This window comes from Desmodus rotundus, chromosome 3 (assembly GCF_022682495.2).
Source record: "Desmodus rotundus isolate HL8 chromosome 3, HLdesRot8A.1, whole genome shotgun sequence".
Lineage (NCBI taxonomy): Eukaryota > Metazoa > Chordata > Mammalia > Chiroptera > Phyllostomidae > Desmodus > Desmodus rotundus.
The window spans coordinates 1,467,208-1,490,069 of NC_071389.1; the positions used below are offsets into that span (position 1 = coordinate 1,467,208).

Sequence of the window (22,862 nt, forward strand, 5' to 3'; positions counted from 1 at the left end):
CCAGCCGGCTCAGGGGCCAGGACAAGGAGTGGGCTCTGACTTCCTTCCCAAAGCACTTCCCCTGACCCAGTCCTACTGCTGACGGGCCCCCCGGGCCACATAGTGACCCCGAGATACGTCCACATCCCAGCCCCTGGGTCTCCAGGGGGACCATCCTGGCTTAGCCACGCCGGCCAACACCCAACAGCAGGCGTCCTTCAAAGAGAAAGGAGCAGAGGCCACGGCGGGGCGACGGGGCAGACTGGAGGGAGACAGCCACAAGCCCAGAACACCTGGATGGACTAGGGGCCGATAGGGGTGCCCCCGCCCTGAACACTGGCTGCCTGGCCTCTCTTGGGACGGGCCTCCGCAAGCCCACCTGCACAGGACCCCAGGGGAGACCCCGGGCTCCGGGACGCCACATGGACTCACAAGCAGAAGCACTAAGATGCAGACCCTTTGCCTGCCCCGCGTCCTTGGGTCCCTTCAGGGCCCGCCCCAAAGGGGTTGCTGACAGGCAGCAGGGTCTGGACCCTCAGCAGGACAGGGACGGTGGGTTGAAAGGGCAGAAAGACAGTGAGGCTGCCTGAGCCAAGACAGCCGAGCATGGGAGGAGGCAGAGCCCTGCCCAGCTGCCCTGGACTTTGGAACCCACCCCGCGCACGGGGTCCACTGTCGGCTACCTTCCGCTTGCTGTGGCAGGAAGTTCTCAATTACATCAGCGACATTCTCTGATGTCGCTGCAAGACATCAGATCAAAAGAGGTTGGATTTTAAAGGACTGAAGACTTGAAGAAGCATCAGTCACCTGAGAAAATCATTTCTGTGGAACCTCAAGTTCCTTCAGGGATGCCGGCACTTTGGGGTTAGAAAGGATGTTCGCATCACCCCATGCAGCCACAGACCCAGGTATGATGCCTCCTGCAAATCCCACCCCGCCATCATACAGCTCTACTTGAATGCTTCCAGGAATGGGGAGCTCACTACCTTCCAGGGGAACCCACTCCAAAAGTGGGATGCTTCTGACAGGTCTTTGCCACCTGCGATCATCTGGCCCCAGGACACTTAGCAAACTGTGACAACTCAGCACCTCTCTCCATGAAGGGCCCCCCTCACCCACGCTGCTTCCCCCACTCCGTGGAAGGAAAGTGACTAGGGGAAAGCCAGGAGGGAGCTGAGAGGGACGCCCTCCTCTCCTGCCCACCCCAGGAACACTGCCAACGCCCAGAGGGGCTGCACCCACCGTCCTCACAGTGGGCTCCGCTGACACCCGGGGGGCAGCGGCAGGCCCCCGTCACAGGGTCACAGGTCCCGCCGTTCTGACAGCTGCAGGCGGAGCTGCAGTTCTTCCCGAAGGTGTCTGGAGGGCAAGCTGCGGGGGGACAGGGAGGGACAAGGTTGGGGGCTGCTGCAACAGGACCCTGGGCCCCGAAGCCTCTCCAGGGACACGGAGACACCAGCCCAGCCCACAGCAGGAAGCAGGACATTTGTGCCGTGATACACACATGCAGGGCAGGGGTCACAGACGATGGCCACACCCCATCCCTCTGAGCACCAACTCGGGCGCCTTCCCCACTAGTGCTTTCGACAGGCAGACCCTCGGAGTCCCTGAGGTCCCGACACTGAGCCGCCCGGGGCCAGCCCTGCCCTGGGGGCTGTGGGTGGTGGGTGGCGCAGGCTCTGGACGAGGCGGGGGGCAGTTTTGTCCGCCGAGCTCCCACCACCAACAGGCTGTGCAGCCTGGGGAAGACACTGCCCCACCGAGAGAGGGGGCACTGGCCCAGCCACCAGCTCCTCTTCACCAGACACCCTTCATCATCCCAGCCCATCTGCGGCGATGTCTGGGAGGGCCAGACGCCTGGCACAGAGCGGGCGGTCAGCAGACACTGCATGAGCGAGTGGGCAGGCAGCCCCACACAGACCGCCTGTCTGGGGCCAGCAAGCAGAAGCAAAGGGAACGGGCTCTGCACAGGTCCCAGGCTCACGGGGCACCGTCCCTGCCCCCGCCCCTGCAAAGCGCCTCACTCTCGTTGCAGATGAGCCCAGTCCAGCCCTCCGGGCAGTCACAGCCATCCAGGCCTGGGAGGCAGCTCCCTCCATTCCCACAGTCCTCACAGGTCAGGCTGCAGTCGGGGCCGAAGGCATCCTCCAGGCAGACTGGGGGCAGACGGCACAGGAGTCTCAGGCCTCGCCCAGGCTTGAGGGCCCCGGGGGCCAGAGGAGGGGGCCCATAGGGTGTCCTCTGCCCACAGAAGCCCCCAGTGGTAGGGCCCTAGCCCGGGAGCTGGGGACTCGTCCAGCCCAGGCCCAGCCCCTGATGCGTGGCATGCACTGCTGTGTGGCTGGACCTCGCGGCCTTGACCAGACAAGGTCCTCCCTCACGCCCACGGCCTCCCTGAGATCAAAGCCCACTGCTCACCAAACTTCTCCTCCAGTGTGTGTTCGCCCCGGGCCTCCGCCTCCTCCTCCTCGGCCCCGACGTAGTCATCTTGGAAGAGGTGGGACAGCGTGTCCTGCAGCACGGAGACGTGGGGCAGGGGCCGTGCGAAGGGCAGCCGGCCATCCGGGTCCACCTCGGGCATCTCTAGGGCTGCACCGGACACAAAGGCCCCTCAGCCCTGGCCGCCCACCTGGGCTTGGGACGACACCCCTGCCCCTCGGTGCCCAGAGCTAGCTCAGGGCTCCCACCCCGTCCCTCTTCCCCCATTCCCCCTCTCACCCTGGTCTTGGGCAGCGGGCGTCCCAGCTGCCCCGACTCTACTTCTCAGGATAAGACAAGGCCCCATGGCACTGAGCACCTGACCCAGCCCCGGCCTGGCCCCACCCTGGATCTAGGAACCCAGAGCCCAGACGGGAGCAATGGTCTGCCCCTCTGGACGCTGCCCTCCATCCCGAGGACAGCGTCCCTTCTCTCACTGGGGCAGAGCAGAAGCTGAGCCTCAGTGGCACCCTGCCTAGGGGCCACTTGTCTGAGCAGAACCCCCTGCACCCGCTGCCCCAGCCTGTCCCCCAGTGGAGGAGGCAGGGCTGATGGCGGTCCAGCCAGCAGGAAGGTAGGTGCCAAGAAGGCAGGGTGGGCGCTGCTCCGGGAAGGGGCCCGTGCGATGGCTGGGGCAGACTCACGGGAGCAGCCCCGGCGGTCCTCGTCCAGCCGGAAGCCGGCCTCGCAGGAGCACTGGAAGGAGCCGGCCAGGTTGGTACAGTGGTGGTCGCAGCCGCCGCGGTCAGACGCGCACTCGTCCACGTCTGCAGGCAGACGGGCTGCTGGGGCCTGTCCTCAGGGGCAGGCTCGGGAGGCCCCTGCAGCCCCGCTCTGCCCGCGGGCCCGGGGCCCAGTGACACCCCCACCACAGCCGTCCTCCCGCCCCAGGCTCAGAGTGATGGTGGACTCCCTGCCTGAGGGCGGCTGGGCTGGGAGCGGCCTGGGGTGGGGGCCCTGTCCCCTGAGAGGGACCGGCGACCCCAGGTTGGGGGGTCCAGTGGGCCGATCCGAACAGCCGTGCAGACTACAGGGGCCCGGCCAAAGCCCAGAGGCAAAGCGCGGGCCACCCGGGCTCACCCTCACACGCGCAGCCGTCGGGGCCGAGCCGGTAGCCGGCGTAGCAGCCACACTCGTAGCCGCCGGGGCTGTTGGTGCAGGCCTGCTGGCAGCAGGGCGCGGCGGCACAGTCGTCCACGTCTGTGGGGACACGTGGGAGCCCGCTGCACCCCAGCACCCCCAGTGGGCACGCTTGCTCACACGCACACCCACAGGCACCCACAGGACACACGCCCCAGCTGCAGGGCCACCCCAGCTGTGGGGACCAGACAGGGGCTGGGGGTGCTGAGTCCATCTTAGAGGCAAAGTCTCCCTGTGGGGAGCAGACCCTCGTGCTCCCCGGTGTTTTGGGTGCGACTCCCAGTGCCTCGGGGAGCTACCCTTGGGTGGCCCTGGGGCTGGGGGCAGAGAGAGCTCAGATGTGACAGGAGGGACATCAGCCTCACGGCACCGGCAGCGGTGCGCCCCTGGGTGGGGGTAGGGGCGTGGGGGGCCAGTGCACACCGATGCAGGTCTTCTGGTCCTCGTCCAGCCCGTAACCACGGGGACAGGTGCACAGCGGCCCCTCGCTGCTGTGGCTGCAGCCGTGCGAGCAGCCACCATTGTCGGCCTCACAACTGTTCACAATCTCCAGCTCGATCCCTGAGACGAGACCCACCCCCGGGACATGGGACTGGGTCTGGGTGACACGCCCCACCCATCATGGCCTGCCCCAGCCGGCAGCCAGCCTGCGGCCCCTGGGGCCACTCTGCTGGGAAACAGGTGGCCTGGAGGCCTGGGGCAGGCTGGGCCCTGGAACACCCTGCCCTCCGCCCCCTCCCACACTCACACTCAGCAGGGCCGCTGATTGACAGGGAGGCTCAGCCAAAGCAAGCCAGTAGCTGGGGGCCTGGAAGCCAACCTGCCACCCCCGTCACCGCTACGCCCTGGCGTGCCCGTGCCCATCGCCCGGGGCCACTCACTGTAGCATTGCCGACTGTCAGCCCCCAGCTCGTAGCCCGCGTGGCACACGCACTTAAAGGACCCTCGAGTGTTGAGGCAGCCATGGGCACACTGGGCCAGCCCCGCCGCACACTCGTCCACATCTGGACGGGAGAGACCAAGAGGGAGGGCTCTGGGCCGCTGGCCTGGGAGGTACACCCCCAGGGGCAGGGCCTCCGTGTGGAGGGGATCCTTGTGCCGGGAGGGGCCACACCCCCCACCCTCTCCTGCCCCCCAACCCCGCTCTGCAGCCCCAGGCCCAGCCAGCCCCTCTGTGCACCTGGTTTTCACCAAGCTCTCTCGGGGTGGGCGGGCATGGCACAGTCCGGGCTTTGGAGCCCACCAGCTTGCACTGAAGGCCCTGCCAGTGGCACCGGGCAAGGTGCTCCACCTCTCGGAGCCTTCGGCCATGCCCACCCCACTCCACCAAGCCCCATGTCCAGGGCCTGGCCAGGAGGGGCCCGTCCACACTGCCTCTGGGGCCAGCAGGGACAGGTGCCCACCACTGACACCGTGTGGTTATCAGCGCCGGCCCCCAGGACCTGTGTCCCAGGGGCCCACTGCTGCTTTGGCCACGCCCCCACAGTTCCTCCAGATGAAGAAGCTGACTCATCCCTGCCTCCTGCTGAGCCCTCCAAGCCACCTGCATCCAGAGCGACACTGGCAAAGATTCCTGAGACGCCCCTCCCTGGGGTGGGTGCTGCGCAGAACCACCCCTGTGCCCTGTCTTCAGACAGTCACCTGAGGGTGTGCACAGAACCCCCACCCCACGGCTGCTTCTGCAGAGCTGCGAGTCACAGGGAGGGGTGGGGACACCCGGAAGTCCTGGGACAGGTGAGTAGCCAACCCTGCACAGTGCCCGGTGGGGCCCCTGCCACCTGGGGGGTGGGGCATGCTCTTGAAAGTGGTGCCCAGCACATTAACAAAACCAAGATAGCTGGGGCCAGCTGGCGAGCTGTCACGGGCTCAGGGCGGTGCTTCCCCGATTCCTCTTGTTTCCCTACCGGCCAGGTCTTGCTTAGGTGACACCAGAAATACTTAAGAACACACACTCGGCCCGAAGCCTGCCAGCTGCGGCTCAAACGAGGCTGAGCTTGGATGCGGCCCCTTCAGTGTGTCCCTGTCCCCCACCCCCACGCCCACGCCCACGGCCCCGCAGCAGACAGGAGCCCCAGGCCAGCTCTGCACCCGCAAGGCCAGGTGCAGCAGGACGCAGCCAGGCTGGTCCAGCGGGACCGGGTCCCTCTGCAAGTGGCCCTTGGGTGGGGCCGCCCTGGGGAAGGGCGTCCTACCTTCGCAGGTCTTGCGGTCGGCTGCCAGCCGGTAGCCGGCATGGCACTCGCAGTGGGCGAGGCCCCGAAGTGCCCGGCACAAGTGCATGCAGCCGCCGTTCCGGTCCGCACACGGGTTTCTGCCTGAGGTCACGGCCAGGAGGGGTGGAGGCAAAGCGAAGAGATAAGGGTGGGAGGTGGGGGGACTCCTGAAGACTCAAGGGTCCTGCCCCGGGGCTCCGCGCCCCTCCCTGCTCCAGCGTGCCAGGGGGCCAGTGGGTCTCCCTCCCCTCATATGCGGGAGCACCCGAGAAGCCCCAGACAAGACAGCTCCACGCAAGCCTCTTCTCCCCGTTGGAGCTGGTGTGTAGGCAGCTCCCTTAGTCCCTTGGTCCCGTGCCACCCCGCACCCATGGCGGGCCTGGCCCCTCAGGCTCATCCATACCCACTCCTGGCCTGGCACCCAAGAGGCCGGGGGAGGGGGCACTGTCTCAGCACCTGCTTCACCCTGCCCCCCATTTCCACATTGCAGGGGCACCCCTGACCCCGCTCCATCAGCAAAGCCCCCAGTTTTTGACAGGCAGCCCGAGAAATGAGGACAAGGTGCCAGATGGGGCCTGGCCCGCCTCCTCCACCCAGGAGTCGGGCCCAGGGGGGTCTCAGACTGAACACCATGCAGGATGCTCCCACCCTGAGCATCTTGCCCCCACAGGTGTGCAATCCTCGAGCACCCAGCAGCAGGGCCAGGCCCCCTTCCCGCCCCAGAGGCTGAGCTGGGCAGCGCTTCCTGCCTGCACCCGGGCCCAGGCGCCAGGGCTCCTGGTGGGGCTGTGGGGGGGTGTGGGACAGACTGGCGGGGAGCCCAGCCCCCTCCACCCCAGGGTGGCGCACACTCACGGACACAGCGCCTGCCATCCTCCTGGAGCTGGAACGTGGGCCGGCACTGGCAGCGGTGCTGGGTCACGGTGAGCTGCACGCAGTTGTGCTGGCAGCCCCCATTGCCCACAGCACAGGAGGGCATGGCTGGGGATGCAGAGAGGAGCCCACTCAGCCCCGGAGCAGGGTCACCTGCCCACCTCCACCCCAGGAGTGGGGGGGCTTCAAGAGGGGCACACTTCCTGTCTGGTACCCCCAGGCACCAGGGGTGCAGGCCCACAGTCCAGCTGTGGAGCCTCCAACCCCCGCCCACCCGACGACTGGGCGCAGAGGGGCCGCAAAGCAGACAGCCTCTTGGTGGAAACCGGGCACCACCCAGAACCCCGCTGACAGCCGGCGTTTCCCAGGCTCAGAGGCAGAGCAGGCTAGGAGGCTTCCTGGAGGAGGTGGCAGGTCAGCAAGGGGTGGTAGAGGCCCAGATGTTCCACTATTCTGGTCGTCAGGGCAGGCATGGGGTTTCCATGGATAGCCACTGTGGCCCACAGGCCTAGTCCCCAGCACCTCCTGCCCACCCAGACTGGGCCAACCGAAACCTCACCTCACCCAGTCCCCACGGCTCCCAGCAACCATGCAACAGAGCTAGGTGAGGCCACAGAGCCAGGGGCCCGAGTTCCAGTCACAGGACAGCAGGAGCACAGGCATGCATTCGCAGGAGCCCACAGGGTGAGTTCTGCCTGGTCGGACCGGCCGTGTGCGCCCCTGAAGGGGGTGGAGGGGCCGGGCTGTGCTTGGGGAGGAGGTGTTGAGCGAGGCCAGGTGCCCAGGGTGGGCACCAGGCCTCTGGCAGTCCCATAAAGCTCTGGTAGTGGCCTCATGGTTAGGGTAGGCGTTGGCCCAGAACTCGGGAGCAAAACCACAGGAATGCGGTCCCGGCAGGCCTGGCGTGGAGCAGACCTAAGTCCTGTCCCTGCAGCAGTGGGACCGCCAGGGGCGGGGCCTCACCCCAAGATGCCCCTGCGCCATCATCGGACCCTGGGGTGAGCTTGAGAGCCAGGAGCACAGGCCTGGCACTGGGGGGCAGGGCTCCGAGGCCAGGGGAGCTGGGCACAGCACGGCACCCGCACACGGAGCACTTGAGTGGCCCCGGGGCTCGGGAGAGGCCGCAGCCACGCTGTCGGCCAAAAGCAAAGCTTCCTTCAAAGCAAGTATGTCTGGAAAAAGCCAAACACAGCCTGCAAGACACTGCCCTGTTTCCCCACGTGCGGCGAGTGGGTGAGGAGGAAGGTGCCAGGGGCGGCTGGAAAGGCCTTGTCTCCTGACCACACCTGGCATCACACCTGGCACCAGCACGTGCCGGGGAGAAGCAGCAGAGGCACCACGAGGCCTGGGCAGAACTGAGGCAAGCAGGGTGGCCACCGTCTCCTCGCCCACCTGCCCCCGACTCTGCCCTGACCTCCAAAGACCTGCTGTCACCTGAGACAGCTCTGCTTTGGCCACCTCCGTCACACCAGGGGTTTCCCAGCACGGCCCGAGCCAGTCTTGCCCCCCATGGGCTCGGTCTGTGCTCACAACCCCAGCCCTGCTCAGGACTCGTAATGGGAACCAGACTCCTCCCTGGCAGGGCAGGAGGGCTCACAGACACAGGGGCCTGGAGCCCCGGGCAGGGGGCCAGCTAGGCTGGCACCTCAGCCTGCAGGAGGGCCCCAGCAGTGGTGGCAGGGCTGGAAAGAAGCCTCTCAGGTCAGGCCCACGGGCGGCCCAGCACTGAGCCCACCAGAGCTCACAGGGGAGGAATCGTAGGCAGGTGGGCATGGGCGGCAGGGGACCAGGCTCCCTGTGCCACCTTGCACCCTCCCTGGCCCCCGCTTCCCGCTCTGCTGTGTGCATCCTAACATTCCAGGTGTCCCCGGGAGGCAGCCGAGCCCAGTGCCACCTTGTACAGCCTGGGCCCGGTCCCCAGAAAGCTGAACCAGGCACATTTCTCAGGCGCCGGGCTGTGCTGCTCGGGGAGGGGCCCACTGCTGTGTGACCCATGTCCAGAGCTGGTGGGGACATTTCCAGGCCCCTGAGTCACCCAAGTCCTAGGGACCCCTGCCTGGGCAGTCCCGCACACCAACACCACACTCAGACCTGATGCAAAGCTGAGGACCCAGCAGAAGACAGGAGGTCAGAGGGTTCACAGCCCCTTGTGGGCTGAGTGTTCGTGCTCCCCAAACTCAAGCCCCCACATGACCGTATCCAGAGGTAGCCTTCATGGAGGCCGTTAAGGTGGCATGAGGCCACAGTGCCACCTGACACAACAGGAGACACGAGAGCTCCATCTCCCTCTCTGCTGCGTGAGGGCCTGGCCGGCGGGGCCGCCAGGGAGCCGGCCCTCACCAGGACTGAGCTGACCGGCACCTGGACCTGGAAATGCCAGCCCCCAGGATGGTGAGAAACTAACATCTGCTGTTTAAGCCCCGAGTCCGTGGTGTTTGCTACAGCATCCTGAGCTGACTGACCCGCCCTCACTCCCCGGTTCTGGCACCGGGGCTTCAGCCAGGGGATTGCAAGGTTCTAAGAGAGCTGGGCTGCAATTCCTCCTTCTGCCAGCAGTGGCCTCCCTACTCAGGAGCCTCAGGTGTGAAGCCTTGAGATGGGCAAAGGAACCGGACCTCACCGGAGCAGAAAACCAGACGTCTGGAAGACAAGGGTCCCACAAGGTGGGGGGCCCACTCTGTCTCTGCCAATGGTTGTCTGCTATTGGGGGTGCAGGTGTCAGCACCTGAGGCCTGGCCGTGGCTTTGGGTTGGAATGCAGTATCAGGTGCCCCAGAGTGCCGTGCAGCCAGCGGCAGGTGGGGGCTGGGATGGCCCGCCTCCAGGGCAGCTCTGCTGGCAAGGCCCTGGCCCCAGGCCTGGCACATCGGCCAGCCCGAGCTGGTCAGCGAAGGGGCTGTGCTGCAGCAGGCTGGCCGGGGCGGGGGCGGGGGCACTTGGGGGGACAGGCCTGTCGTCAGCGGGCGAGCCCCTCGGCTCCCTCTGCTCCAGCCCCCAACCAGCTGGTGGTTCGGGGCCGGCTTCCCAGGGTTTCGTAATTACCGCCCTCAGCCTGGCTTGGTTTCTGGATCCTAACAGCCTCACCCAATATGTGGTCAGCGGCCTCCACAGCGCTTCCTTCTAGGAAGCCCTCTTTTGGGGACAGGGCCAGGATGGCAGGACAGGAAGGGGTGACCCGGCAGCTCGGCCAGGAGGACAAACTCACCTGGGCTTCACCCCCAGACAGCTCATGGGCCACCTACTGCTCAGCCTTGTGCGTCCTGCCCTATCCCGCACCCCTGCACGGGGCCCCAGCACTACACAGGGGCATAATTCACCTGTAGCCGTGTGAACGGCCATCTGCACCCACATTTCCAGGCCAGGAGCCTGGGTGCCGGGGCCCCAACACTACAGACCGCACGCTTGCCAGCCGGCCCCGGCTCCTCAGTCCCAGAGGCGAAGCCCCCAAGACAGCTCGTGCTTCCGGGGTCCTGGTCTTGGGAGTAGGGGCTGTCTGCCCACCTGCCATTCAGACCGGGGGTGGGGAGGTGGGGGGCCGTGCGACTGCAGCCTAGTTTGGGTTCAGGGGGCTCACAGAGCACCCCCAGGACTGCATCTGTGGCTTTGCAGGCATGAGTTTTGCAGACAAACCTTGCAGTCACCCCATCCCTGCTGCCTGCGCTCTGTCACCGCCCCACACCTGCCAGCAGCAGCCTCTCAGAGGGCCAGGCCCCTCCCCAGGGGGCAGAGAGAAGGGCAGGCTGGAGGCCTGGTTCATCCCCTCACTGCATCGTCCCCACTGGGGGAAACCCTGCCCGGGTGGGGTGTGGAGCGTCTGCCCTGAGGCCACACTGCATACCTGAGTCCCGAGGGAGGGCAGGGGCTGGGAGCTGTGGGCACAGGAGGGCCCACCTGGCTAGGAAGAAGGGACACAGGGGAGGAAGGAGGGGCAGCCAGGCCACTTGGGGGGTGCACGATGCCAGCAGAATCTTCCCACAGCATCCTTCCCAAAGGTCCAATGGGCCTGAGACCTTGGGAGGAAGACACAGAGCCACCTCTTCCAAGTGACAGGCCTGGGCACCTCCCCTAGAGGGACCCTCTGCTGGCTAAGCCAGTGACATGGTGGCCCCTCAGACCGCCCCAGGTGTGTGGCTCACCCTGGGCCATGTGGAGCAGCACCCACGTCCAAGGCCAGGTCCAGAAGAGACCGCTGGGCAGGAGTCCTGCTGGCTCTGCATGCCCAGCCGCACAGAGGCTTCCCAGCACAAACTGTTGAAGGCCCTGGGAGCTGGTCTCCTCGGTCATTTGCACGGAGAGAGACTACTGGTCACCCTCCCCGCTGCCCCACTCCCCTTTCCATGTTGGGGAAGGAAGGGGCTGACTCGGAGCCCCCGAGGGTGAGAAGCAGGACGAACCAGCCCTGGGCCTCACAAGGCCCTGTGCCTCCCTCCCCAGAGCCTGGGGAGACAGGCCCAGTAATGCACCCTGGCAATGGAGCACCCTAAGACACCCGCCGCTTCTGCTTCCCTGGTGACCAGGCTGGCCAGGGCTGAACACCAGGTGCTCAGGGGCCTCAGGGGCCTCAGGGCCTGGCTGCCTCTCAAAGCATCAGGGCCAATGGCAAAATCCTTGCTGCGATTTCTCACTTTTTAAGAAATGAAGGCTTTATGCTTTATCTCTTTTGCAAGGGAGGGGTGCATGGGGGCTGTGCATTTCCTGTCCTTACCTTGCCTGGGGGCGCAGTTTGACCAAGAGTGTTTCAAGGCCCCCCCAAAGCACTGCGTCCCCTAGGGGCTCCCCAGATTCCTCAGGGCCCCACGAGGCGGCAGCACCACCCTGAGAGTGCCTTCCCCCCACCCCCAGCATCCCTGTCATCTTTTTTCAAGGGGTGGAGAGCCGGGTCCCACTGCCTGCCCACAAAAGAGTCCCAGGGTGCTCACAGCACCTCCCCACCCCAGAGGTCGCCAGCAGGCCCCAGGGGAGGGGTCCAGAGCAGCTGTGCTCCAGCTGTGCAGACTGCCCACAGCTGCCCTGGGGAGTGGGGGAGGGCAGAGGACGGCCCAGGCCCTACACTGATTCTCCCCATAAAAGCCCACCGAGGCCCTCAGGCAGCCTGGGCTCAGACCACTGGCTCTCTGCACAGTGGGGTCCTGGAGGAGAAGGGGGGTCCCACAGCTCTGAGGCAGGGAGTCCAGCCCACCCTCTGGGAGCTCTCGGAGAGCCAAGTAGCCTGGCACTGCCGAACCGTCCTCCACTGGGTCCCATCTGGAAGCCACTATGGGCAAGCTGAGTGCTCGTCCACCTCTGGCTCCAGGCTGGCATGCCAGGCCTACCGCGGCCAGGCCGGTCCCCCGGCAGCCGGGATGGCCCATGAGCAAGGAGGGCAGGTGCCCCCAGAGCAAAGGTTTCCTGCTCTGCCCCAGGAGAACCCCTTTCCACTCCAGAAGCTTCTCGGCAAAGCTCAGGCCCCACAGGGAGGACAGCTCCCTGTGGACCCAGGCCAAGAAAACCCACACAGATCCCAGACACCTCTGGGAGACCCGGGGAAGGCCTGACACGGTCGACGTGCCAGCTCCCAGGGATTCCAGACTCAGGGAACCTGCTGACAGCCAGGGGTACGTGGGGTGTGCCTGGGTGCATGTGTGCATGTGTGTGTGTGGGGGGGGGGTCAGGGGTGTGGGTGAGGGTGGGAGGTGTGGGGTGTGGGGTGCAGGCATGGCGTATACTTCCTGCAGGGGATTGCAGTCATGAGAGGAAGCGACAGACCTAGGCTTCAGGGAAGCACTTCCAGCTCTGGGAGAAGCCACTGTCCCGGAGTGGCCAGGAGCTGGAAACCAGCGCCCAGAGGGCTGCGGAGCACTGGGGCCCTGGGGCACACCCACTCAGTCTGGGTGCCCAGAGCTGGGGGGTGAGGTCCCAGCAGCCCCAGGCCAGCCTGTGCCAACCAGACCCAGGGGCCCTGGCATCAGACTGAGAAGACCCTTTCAAATGACCCAGCACGGAGAACAGAGACCTGCGGGGCCCCCGGGCGGGGGCTCCGCAGCAAGGCTACTGGGAGGTGCTCCAGTGTAGCGGTGGAGCTGACGGGCTGGGGGCCCCCCTTCCCAAAGCCATGTCCCTCCAGAGTCCCAAGGGGCACCTGCCCCTTCGCATGCTGCCCACCCATCACCACCCCCATCAGTGTCCCATGAAGGCCACATCAGCACAGATGGGGGACCGGGGAGACAGGAGGTGTGTCCCAGACCCAGGCCTCTTGTGGGGGAGCCATGGCAGGGAGGGGGCAGTGGGTGCCCACCAAGCCCAAGGAGAACCTGCCCCGGAGGAAGAGGGTGGGAAGGACGTCCAGGGAGACCTGGGGCCCCTGAGGCCAAAGAACAGCGGTCACAGGCTCCCAGAAGCCTCCCTCCCACCCCCCGGGCAGCAGCTGGGGGCCGCCCCACACCCGTCACTGTGTCTGCAGCCCACACGACATTCCTGCATCTGTTTCCACTTTCCGAACCAGAGACATTTTATGGGGCAGCGGCCTCGCCCCCCAGCAGCAGCCTGGACATGTGAGAGTGTGGGGAGGGGGGCCCCCCCCCGGGGCTGGCAGGTCGCCTGACACATAGCAGCCAGACATGCAGGGAGCAGGCGCTCGGAGCCCCGCCGGCACACTCTGGGGCTCCAGGGTGGAAAGAAAGGGCACCCCGCCCCCAGCCCCCTGGGAACAACCTCCATGGGGCCTTGCAGGCAAGAAGGGGCCAGCCCTGTGCCCCTGGCACCTGTGTCCAGAGCCAGCCGCAGGGGTTCGGGGGGCCCTGACTGCTCCACACCAGGCTCCTGGCCTCCAGCCCCTCCCCGTCAGCGGTTGCCTGGGGCCCTGTCTCCTTCTCGCCCTTCTCTCCCTTGTCACCCTCCCGAACAGGCAGGCTGCAGCCTGGCCCCACCACCGGCCGTTCCCCAAGGTACAAGGAGCCAAGAGAAGAATGGAGGGCCAGGATCCACTGCTCCAGGACCCCACTGCTCCTCCGGCCAAAGCCTGACCCCCAGGCTCCTTGGGGCTGGGAAGCCCAGCTCTGCAGACCAAGAGTGCCCTCACGCTGCCCTGCCCCTGGCTGGCCACCCCGAGTTTGGAGGCTCTTGATAGGATAGCAGCCCGAGGCTCTTCCCCAAGTCAAGGCAGCCTTGCTCCGCCAGGGGAGAGACCTGGGCCTCCCAGCCAGATTCAGGTGTGGCTGCCGATGGTCCCAGGCCGGAGGTCACAGGGTCATCTTGACACAGGAGTGGGGCCCTCGGGACCTGTTCTCTCCACCTGACTCAGCCTCCGCTCTCTCAGGGGAGTGGGGCTGGAAGGTCCCCAACAGGCCAGGCTGGGGCCCTGTGGCTTCCCGCAGGCAGCTGGACGTGCCCAGGAGGGTGGGGGACAGCCGAGGCCAGGCACCCGGGCAGGGAGGTGGCCCTGGGCCCGGGAGGCACTTACCCAGGCAGGTCCTGCCATCCGCGTGGAGCCGGAAGCCGGGCCTGCACTCGCAGATGTAGGAGCCGGGCGTGTTCACGCAGCTGTGGTGGCAGCCGCCGTTGTGCATCTGGCACTCGTCCACGTCTGGGCGGGGACACAGGGTTGAGGGTTCACAGTCCGCCCCCACCCAGGCCGCCCACCCGCTCTGCGCTGCCCCAGGCTCCCAGCCCAGGCCCCTCCCAGAGGAGAGCGCCCCAGGCCTAGGTGCTGGGACCCAAACCCCAGGGGCTCTGCTGGGGACCTCCAGGACCCTCTGCTCCATGCGCAAGCCATGTCCACCCTGGGGAGACCCCCAAGTCCTTCCTGCACGCCGAGGCTACTTCGGAGAGGAGGGACAGTTGAGGACAGCCCAGGGGACCCCAGCTGTGCTAGTGGGATCCAGGCCCCTTTATAGAAAAGCAAGGCAGGATCGAGTCACCTGAAGCCCGCCCCCCCAATGGGGGCCATGCGGTGGCAAAATGTGTGCTCTCGGTCGGCCCCAATGGCCCTCAGCTCCTGGCCCTGTGACGGGCCGTGGCTGGGACCTGAGGGGCCACAGGCTCTGCGGTCTTTAAGGAGACTGTGCTCAGCTAAGTCACGTCCCCAAAGAGGCCCATAGCAATCCAAAATGGCATCGGGGCCCTGCAGGCGGGCTGACGCCACAGCTGGGGGTGGGGGTTATCCTGCTGCAGGTCCAGGCGGGCCAGTGCCGCTGAGTGGTCCTCACCCGGGGACAGCAGGGGAGTCAGAGAAAAAGATGGGAAGAGGCTCCTGCTGTCTTTGCAGATGGAGGAAGGGGCCGCCAGCCACAGACTGGGAGCCAGGAAAGGCCGAGGTTCTCTCTGGGGGCCACCAGGAGGGGTCCACCTGCCCACACCCCTCCCCCCGGGTCTGGCCCATTGTGGAGTCCTGACCTCCAGGACTCTAAGGGGCTGGACCAGGGCTATGGCGGCCCTCTGTCACAGCAGCCGCGGGAGCTGGACACAGAGCCTGTCGCTGTGGTCTCTGGAGCCCTGTCCGCCCCGAGTCAGGGGTCAGACCACGGAGCTGAGTCAGAACATAGGGGCATCTGCTGTCCCTCTGGGGGACGGCTGCCCCCCCGGGACCCGGGAAGCTGCACTGCCCTGGGTCCCACCCCACAGGCTCGCCCTCACTGTGCAAGGTGAGCCCTGGGACGCCCCAAGTGGCGGGGCCCCCACCTGGCACTGGCACCTTGGACTCTGAAACTGCAGCAGACGCTGTGCCCTCCTGGCAACACAGAGTGAGGCTCGGTCCCCGCCACAGCATGGCCCCAGGCCCCTCCCGTCCCGTGCTTCCCCGAGACGTGGGAGGAAACCCACCCCGTCCAGGGACAGCGCCCCGCCCAGAGCAAGCCCACTCTGCCCTGTCCCCCCAGGCGCAGCTGCCATGCCCCAAGGAACAGCTTGGGCCAGGGCTTCGCAGGGACATGCCCGTGGTCCTTCGCTGCCCTCAGCTGAGACATGTGACCGGGGCTTTGGCAACCCCTAAGCATGCCACACCCACTGAAACAGGGTGGCCTCTCTGTGCGGACGCTGGGCTGGGTCCCCAGGGAGCTGGCAGGCCCTGAGGTGTCTGCTGATACACAGTGGTGTCTCCGGGAGCCCATCCTGAGGCTGTTGGGGGCCTGTGGGGTCACCCCATTGCACGAGCTCCTGGACCAGGCCCACACAGCCAGGGTTGAACCAGCTGCCCCGATAGAAACCACCCACACCCAGCCCACTCTGAAGCCCCCGCCAGACTTGCAGGAAGGCCGAGCCCTTGGAACCCTGCCGGAGCTCCACCCAGGGGTCCTCTGGTCCCGCTTTCCCCCAAACCTGACACAGGCTCTCAGCCCCAGAGAGCACACCCCACCGTCCAAGGGCCCGCCCCCTCTCCCCTCTGCAAGCCCAAGCAGACCTCTGAGCAGGGCCTCCTGACTCTCCAAAGCCCTGCCCCACACCCCCCGCCCCCCAGTCTGGATGCTATGCAGTCTCGTGACATTCAGTGCCACCCATGGCGGAGTGACAGCACTGGCCTGGCCTTGCGGACCTCATGGGGACCGAGCCTGGGCCCCAGCTGGCTCAGTGACAAAGCCAGGAGAGACAGAAGAGTTTGCCAGAGTTGAGGGCCTGCAGCTCAGGGCTCTACATGCCTGCGGCAGGGCGAGGGGCAGGGACTGGCCCGGGGGACAGCTGAACAAGGACAGTCTCCACGGAGCCCAGGTGCCGCTGCACACAGACACACGGGGGACCTGGAAGGGCCTGCTGCCGGGAGGGACCCAGGTGACGATTCACTGGGAGCCCAGCCCCACACCCCCACCCGGATTCCTGGCTCCAAGTCCCCAGGAGCTCCCTGCACGGGCACCAACCAGACTTGAACTCCAGCGAGAGGGCAGGGTGTATCCACTTCCCAGGGACTGCTGGGGTCCTCCCAGCGGACCCCGTGCCCGAAGCTTGGGGGTGGGGGAAGGAAGAAAGGGCAGCACCTGCCACATCCACACATGGCCCCCAAGGGGCCCAGGATCTGAGGACCCCGGAATGGGAGATCCACCCCGGGGGCCCAGGCCTCTCTCTGGCTTGACCCCCAGAGCTGCTGGTGCCGGCCAGCAAAGGCCAGGGAAGGTTTTGCTTCCCTCTGGTCCAGCGGCCAGCCTGCCCCCAGCAGCCCCCACAGCCAACCCAGGAGGCAACGAGGATGTCTGACTGGGGCACCCCTGGGCACTGACCCCCACCCCACCCCCGCAGCCTCCAGGCTGTCAGCACCCGGCGCAGAGTTTAAAAAGAGGAAAAAGACACCCAGTCTCGCCTCCCTCGCAGAGCCCACCGGCTCCCACCTGCTCTCCCGTCACCGGCGCTCGGGGGGTAGCCGACCTGACCCAGGTGGCACGGGTAGCAGCCCCTCCAGAGGTAGCGATAGTGCGTGCCTGCGACGCGCGCCAAGCCCCCCAGAAGCCCGAGGCACCAGAGCGCGGCCAGACGGCTGCGGCTCCAGGACGCCTCCATGGCGGACCGACCGCGCTGCGCCCCGCCGGCGGCGGGCGGCGGGCTTCCACTCCCACTCCCGGCCCGGCCCCGGTGGGCACGCACAGGCGGCCGCCGCAGGACTGTGCTGGGCTGTGCTGGGCTGTGCTGGGCTGTGCTGAGAGCCGCGGCCGGGAGCCGTTCCCGCCCAGCGGTCCTGCCCTCTCCTTTAAGTTCTCAGCTTTCCCTCCGCCCCTCGCAGGTAAAGGCCAAATCCACGGACCGCAGGGCCCGCCCCCGGGCCCGCCCTCCGCACGACCCCGCCCCTCAAGGGAATGGCCCGCCCCCCGCAGCCGCCGGGCGCATTCCGCGGCGGAGTTCCTCTACTGTACACCGGGGCACAAACACAGGCACCTCCACACCAACGCTCAGACCCACGTGCACAAACACAGACCCACGTGTGCAAGCATGCAAAAGGCACACACAGCCCAACCGTGCAGACAGGCACACACAGACCCATAAGCACGAACGTGCACTCCTAGTGCCAGCAAGGAAAAGAAACCAAACCCGCGAAGCCTGGGGCGGAGACAGTGAATGCGTTTTCCTTGCCACGCTTGGGAGGGTGGGGCAGCAGGCCCTATGGGGCGCACCCACCCGGTGGAGACCTGGAGGTGAAGATGCCTGCCGGGGCTAGGGCTGTGGCCCAGGCCTTCCCCGGGCAGGGGTGGCTGCTTGGGGCCCCCAGCACCCAGCACCCAGCACCCAGCACAGGGCAGGGCTGGGGAAGTGCAGGCACAGTCTGCGGCAGCCGCCGTGGGTCCAGGCCCCCTGAAAGGCTAGATGTCCCAGTGTGCCAGGCCCCCACTGGGCCTCAGTTTCCTCATCTGTGCAGTGGGCAGGGGGCCAGATTAGACCAGCCAGGGCCCCCCACCTTGGCTGGATGCCATGGAACACACGTGAATTGGAATAGAGAAACAGGACAGGGTGGGCCTTCCCACCCTGCCCACCGGCCCACGGGGTCCAGGAAGGAGGGCAAAGACAGGGATTTGGGGGTTCAGGGGCTGGCTCCCAAAGCACAGTGAGGCACTCCAAATGCTTCTGAAGAGTTTGGGTAGGGGAGCGCCACCTCTCCTGCCCTGGAAGTCCTTGTGATGTCCCACCCCGTGGCTCACTCAGCGCTCAGTGTCTCCATCGCCCAGGGCTGCCATGGCTGGCTCACCCGGCCCCTCCGGCCTCCCTCCTGCTTTCCTGCCCGGCACCCCACCTCTCCTCTCAGCCCCTCGCATAGATAGGCCCAGCTTAACCCTCATTCTGTCCCAAAGGGGACCCAGAAGCAGGGTGCCCAGGACCTGGGGGTGCAACCAAGGGGACCAGGCCTGACTGTGACCCAAATCCTCCCTCACTGGGCCACCTCCCTCAGGTTCCTCGAGACAAAGGTCCCCATGGGTCCCCACATCTTCCTGTGGGTGGGCACCCAGCACGTTCTGAGTGGGTGGGAGTCAGAGAACCTGTGGGAGTGAACACGGTTTTTCCCAGCAGCCTGCCGGCTCTGGCCGCAGGCACCCCTGGACTGTCAGCCAGGACCCGGTGCAGGGGCTCCTACAGGCTGGGCTGCCAAGGGCCTTGGGCAAAGCTTTCTAGGAGCTTCTGGCTTCAGACCTTGGCCGGTCACTGACTCACGTGTTTGTGCTCCTCACTCGGCCATGGCCTGAGAGCCCCCTCTGGGTGGGACACGGCTCTGGGTGGAGCGACGCCTCCCAACCCACCTGAGGGTTCCGTTCAGGACTCGGGGCGTAGATGGCTCTGAGCCTCCATTCCCATTAGGGCTGGCTGTGCAGGCTCCGGCGTGGCCGTGGGGGGCAGCCGCCCACCAAGTACAGACCGCCGCCGGCAGCCAGATGGTGCCCGCAGCCACCCACAGCGTCCCTCGGTGCCGCCAAGAGCTTCCAGGCCGGGGATTGTGGGGCCTGGAAGCTGCTGGGGAAAACTCGCAGAATGTCTGTGTCAGCAGAAGAAGGGGCTGTCCCCGCCCCCCGCCAGGCTGGCCCCCGCCCTCCTCTTCCAGCTGGGGGGCCTGAGGGCTCCCCTGCCAGGACCTGGGCTGGGCGTGGGCCCATGTCACCCTCCCAAGATGCCATATCCCCCACTTAGTGCTGAGCCCGTCCCACACAGGCCCCTGACAGCGGCACCTGAGGGTAGAGTTGCCGTGTCCTGGGGCCAGCGGGGCAGGAATTGGGACTTGGCACCCCCGCCCCCCCCATGGCTTCTGTCCCTCAGTGCTCACAGACACCCCTCTGTGAAGGTGCAGCGATGTCTCCTTACATCTGCCCCCCCAACTGAAGTCGCCTGGGTCACGTGACTGGTTCCCGGGCTGGCTGGTGAGCCTTGAAGGCCGAGAAAGCAGTGTAGGTCCCATCCGGGGGCTCCAGGGGCAGGGCCACAGGGATAGGCCTGTGTCCGACAGGCCGCCCAGCTGCCCGGAGAGGGCCCAGGAAGGTGCTAGAAGGAGGTGTCTGCCTATCAGGCCTCTCTTCAATCTGCCGTGGCGGACCCAAAGCCTCCTTGCCACCTCTGGCTCCCAGGTGACACACACCTTGCCTGGCCATCTCCACCATTAACGTCCAGGGTCCATCCCAGAGCAGGGGTCAGTTTTTAATCTGGGGTCACTCTTGGTCCACCCTGTCTCCGTGGAGCCCAAGCATCCCGGCCTCCAGAGGCCCGCCACGTTGGCCTCACAGGAAACCCGTTACCCACCTCAGCCCCTCACCAAGTCCAAGGAAGGTAAATTAAAACCACAGTCCTTCCCAAGAGCCAGCTGCCATTCTTGCTTGCCACGCCCTCGGCTGGGCCAGGCGGAAACTGGGTGAGCCCCCTCCACTTACACACGCGCCCCCCTGGGAGAGCCGGAGATGGGGCGTCCTCCATCACACACCCTCTTCCCTGGAGACAATGGCTGGAGGTGTCTGGACCTCCCCACCCTGGCCCCTCGCCAGAAAACCCAAGGCCAGGTCTGCCCAGGGAGACGCAGCCCTGGGCGAGGCCCAGAGCCGTGCTGGCGGCATCCCGAGCACGTGTGCACATGTGTGTGTGTGTGTGACGGGCTCTCCACGGCTCTCTGGAGCCCAGGCTGGCACAGCCCCCACCACGGATCCACATAACCCCACCGCGGGCACGGCCACCGAGACCTGGCTCTCCCTAGAGACCTCTGAGCCACCAGGCAGCCACAACCGCAGATGGGCGCTGACAGCTATGGGGCTCATGCTGCACTCAGAGAGGAGGTGGTGGCAGAAGAGTGATGGCAGACTTCCTGGAGGAGGCAGGCCTGCACTGGCCTTTAGATAAGTAGAAGGAAGGGGGAGGTAGCAATGATTGGCTTGCCAGAGACTACCTGGGGCCAGTCGCTGGGTGGGTCGCTGGTGCAGAGGCGGGAAAGGCCAGGGAGGGGGGAGGGACAGAAGGGGCATCTGGCTGGCACCACCAGCTGGCACCACCAGCCGGCACCCAGCCCAGCAAAAGGACCTGGCAGATGGACCCCGGGCACAGCACTAGGCCTGCTCCCAGCACCCACACAGCCCGCCAGAAAGTCTCGGCCACCATCCCCCGCACTGCCCCCTCCCACCTGAAGGCTGAACCCAGTCACAGGACCCCTGGTCACAGGGGTGGCAGCCAGCTTTGGCTGCGGGTCCAGTCAGGCAGCACCAACACTCCCTCCCAAAGTGCCCAAGCCTGAAGCCCGCAGGGCTGGCCAGCCATGCCACCCTGCAGGTCCCCATGGCTAACTGCTGCACAGACTGAGCTCAGGGACAGCTGGAGTCCACATAAAATGTAGAGAGGCCACTTCTAAGACCACAGGACTCCCCAGCTCCACCACGAGGAGGGCTGCTGAGCGTCCAGCCCTCCAGCTTGAACCCAAGATGCACTAGCCCTGTGCGCCCTGTCATTACAGACGCCTCCGTGTCCTCGCCTGGGCTCTGCAGCCTGCCGACTCCCCACCCCACCCCACCCCACCCCAGAGCTGCTATGGCCAGGCCCTGGGAAACTGGGGAGCAATGAGGATTTGAGGGGTGTGGGGTTCCAGCTGTCAGGGGAGCCTGGGGAAGAGGCGGGGTCACGGGGCATAGCAGGGAAAGTGCAGCCAAGGCGACAGAAAGAAGGGACAGAGGTGAGACGCAGTGAAGGGGCACGGACAGCAGGAGAGCCCGGTACGGAGGCCGGAGGCCAGGGGAAGGTGCCAGCTCGGGGCTCGGGTGGGAAGCGGCCTGATGCCCCAGTCCCACCAGATCACCCACATGTCGGCCTAGAGCTCCAGGTCCCACAGCTGTCCGTGGGCGCCAGGATTCCGACGCCTGCAGCCGCCCGCCTTGGAGTCTCCTCCTGGGAACTGGCCCAGAGCCTGGCCTTGGGGGTCAGGGCGGGCCTGGGGGCAGCCTCTTGTCTCTCCGTCACCGGCTGGCTCTGACTGCCGATGTTGAAGGCCATTACTGTCCCTGCCTTGGCCTTAACCGAGCATGTACCTGCCAGACGCTGCTCGAGCAATGAGCTCAGCCAGAGGCAGGAAATGAAAGCTCTTCACTCTCGGCACCTCTGACCCGGGAGGCCCGCCACACACGCCTCGTTGGAAACCGCCGTATGCCTGGAAGGCACAGGAGGACAGCCCAAGGAGGGTCGCCGGCCAGAGGACGTGACCCAGAGAACCAGACCAGGACTTTCTTGGGAACGAGCAGGGGGCATTGCCTCCAAAAGGCCCGAGTCCACACTGGCCTCCCAGGTACTCCACAAGCCTGCCTGGCCACCTCTCCAGCCTCGGTCAGAGGGGAAGGGGGGCACCACTTCAGGGTCCCTGGCAGCTTCCCTCGCCCCCTCCCGGCCAGCCCAGCACCACAGGACGGCACAGCTGGCCTGGGTCAGCTCACGGCCCTCCCGACCCCGCCGGAGCCCTCGGTGTCCTTATCATGGCCTGTCACTTCCCACATTCCTGCTTTCCCCTGGGGACCAAGAGGCCCTGGCAGCTGCCTCCTCCCAGCCAGGCGGAGGGTGTGACAGGAGTGTTTGTCAGTCCCCGGACCCACGGGGACCAGGCTGGAGCCCCGTCAGACAAGGCCGGCAGGGGCCAGTGAGTGGCTTCCCAGGCTGGGTGTCCTCAACACACACACCTTACACAAGGTCTCCGTCACTCTTAGGAGGGGAGTCGTCCCGGGACAGGGGCTGAAGGCCCAGGACCCCATGGCTATCTCAAGGCCTCAACCCCCACGGCCTGCACAGACACCCCAGTGAAGACTCCGGTCCGCCCTGGACACCTCTGCAGCCAAGGAGCAGCCCGGGGTGGGGGGGGGTGCCAAGCCCCCCAGGACAGGGAGCACTGTTTTCACGTTGAGCTGAGGATCTCACCAGGCGGAAGCCCTTCCCTGCGCAGCCCCCCGCCTGGCAGTCCCCGCTGCCGCTTCCCCAGGCCCCTCCTTATCTCCTGGAAGGAGGGCTTAGCAGGGTCTCCGCTAAGCAGAATTCCACCCCCCGAGTGGGAAGGCAGGCCGGGACCCGCGGGCCCCCCCATGCCTGACGTCCCCCCCTATGGAAAGGGACACCTGGATTTTCTCCAGACCAGACAGCAGCACTGCCGCCTCCCTGGGAGGGGGACTGAAGCTCCTCCCTGCCCCAGCAGCAACGAGGTCTGAGGGCCACACCGTGCGGCCTGCGTAAGGACTGCGGCCGACTCCCAGACGGGCACTCCCAGGCCAGACGGCCCACCCTTGCCAGGGTGGAGAGA

At 66.4% G+C, this 22,862-nt stretch overlaps 1 protein-coding gene across 1 annotated transcript in view; it reads right to left on the reverse strand.

Annotated features, from left to right (window-relative positions):
• MEGF6 (multiple EGF like domains 6) overlaps window positions 1-17,290 on the reverse strand; it is a 31,118-nt gene extending 13,828 nt beyond the window's left edge. The window contains exons 1-11 of the mRNA XM_053920389.1: window positions 16,972-17,290; window positions 14,121-14,243; window positions 6,666-6,791; window positions 5,790-5,912; window positions 4,479-4,601; window positions 4,021-4,158; window positions 3,538-3,657; window positions 3,102-3,224; window positions 2,398-2,568; window positions 2,004-2,135; window positions 1,222-1,350 (exon numbers count right to left, since the gene is read on the reverse strand). Of these exons, the coding sequence (XP_053776364.1) occupies window positions 1,222-1,350; window positions 2,004-2,135; window positions 2,398-2,568; window positions 3,102-3,224; window positions 3,538-3,657; window positions 4,021-4,158; window positions 4,479-4,601; window positions 5,790-5,912; window positions 6,666-6,791; window positions 14,121-14,243; window positions 16,972-17,140 (1,477 nt within the window). The 5' untranslated portion in view covers window positions 17,141-17,290. The remainder of the gene's footprint in view (window positions 1-1,221; window positions 1,351-2,003; window positions 2,136-2,397; window positions 2,569-3,101; window positions 3,225-3,537; window positions 3,658-4,020; window positions 4,159-4,478; window positions 4,602-5,789; window positions 5,913-6,665; window positions 6,792-14,120; window positions 14,244-16,971) is intronic.
• Between the last annotated feature and the right edge of the window lie 5,572 nt (window positions 17,291-22,862).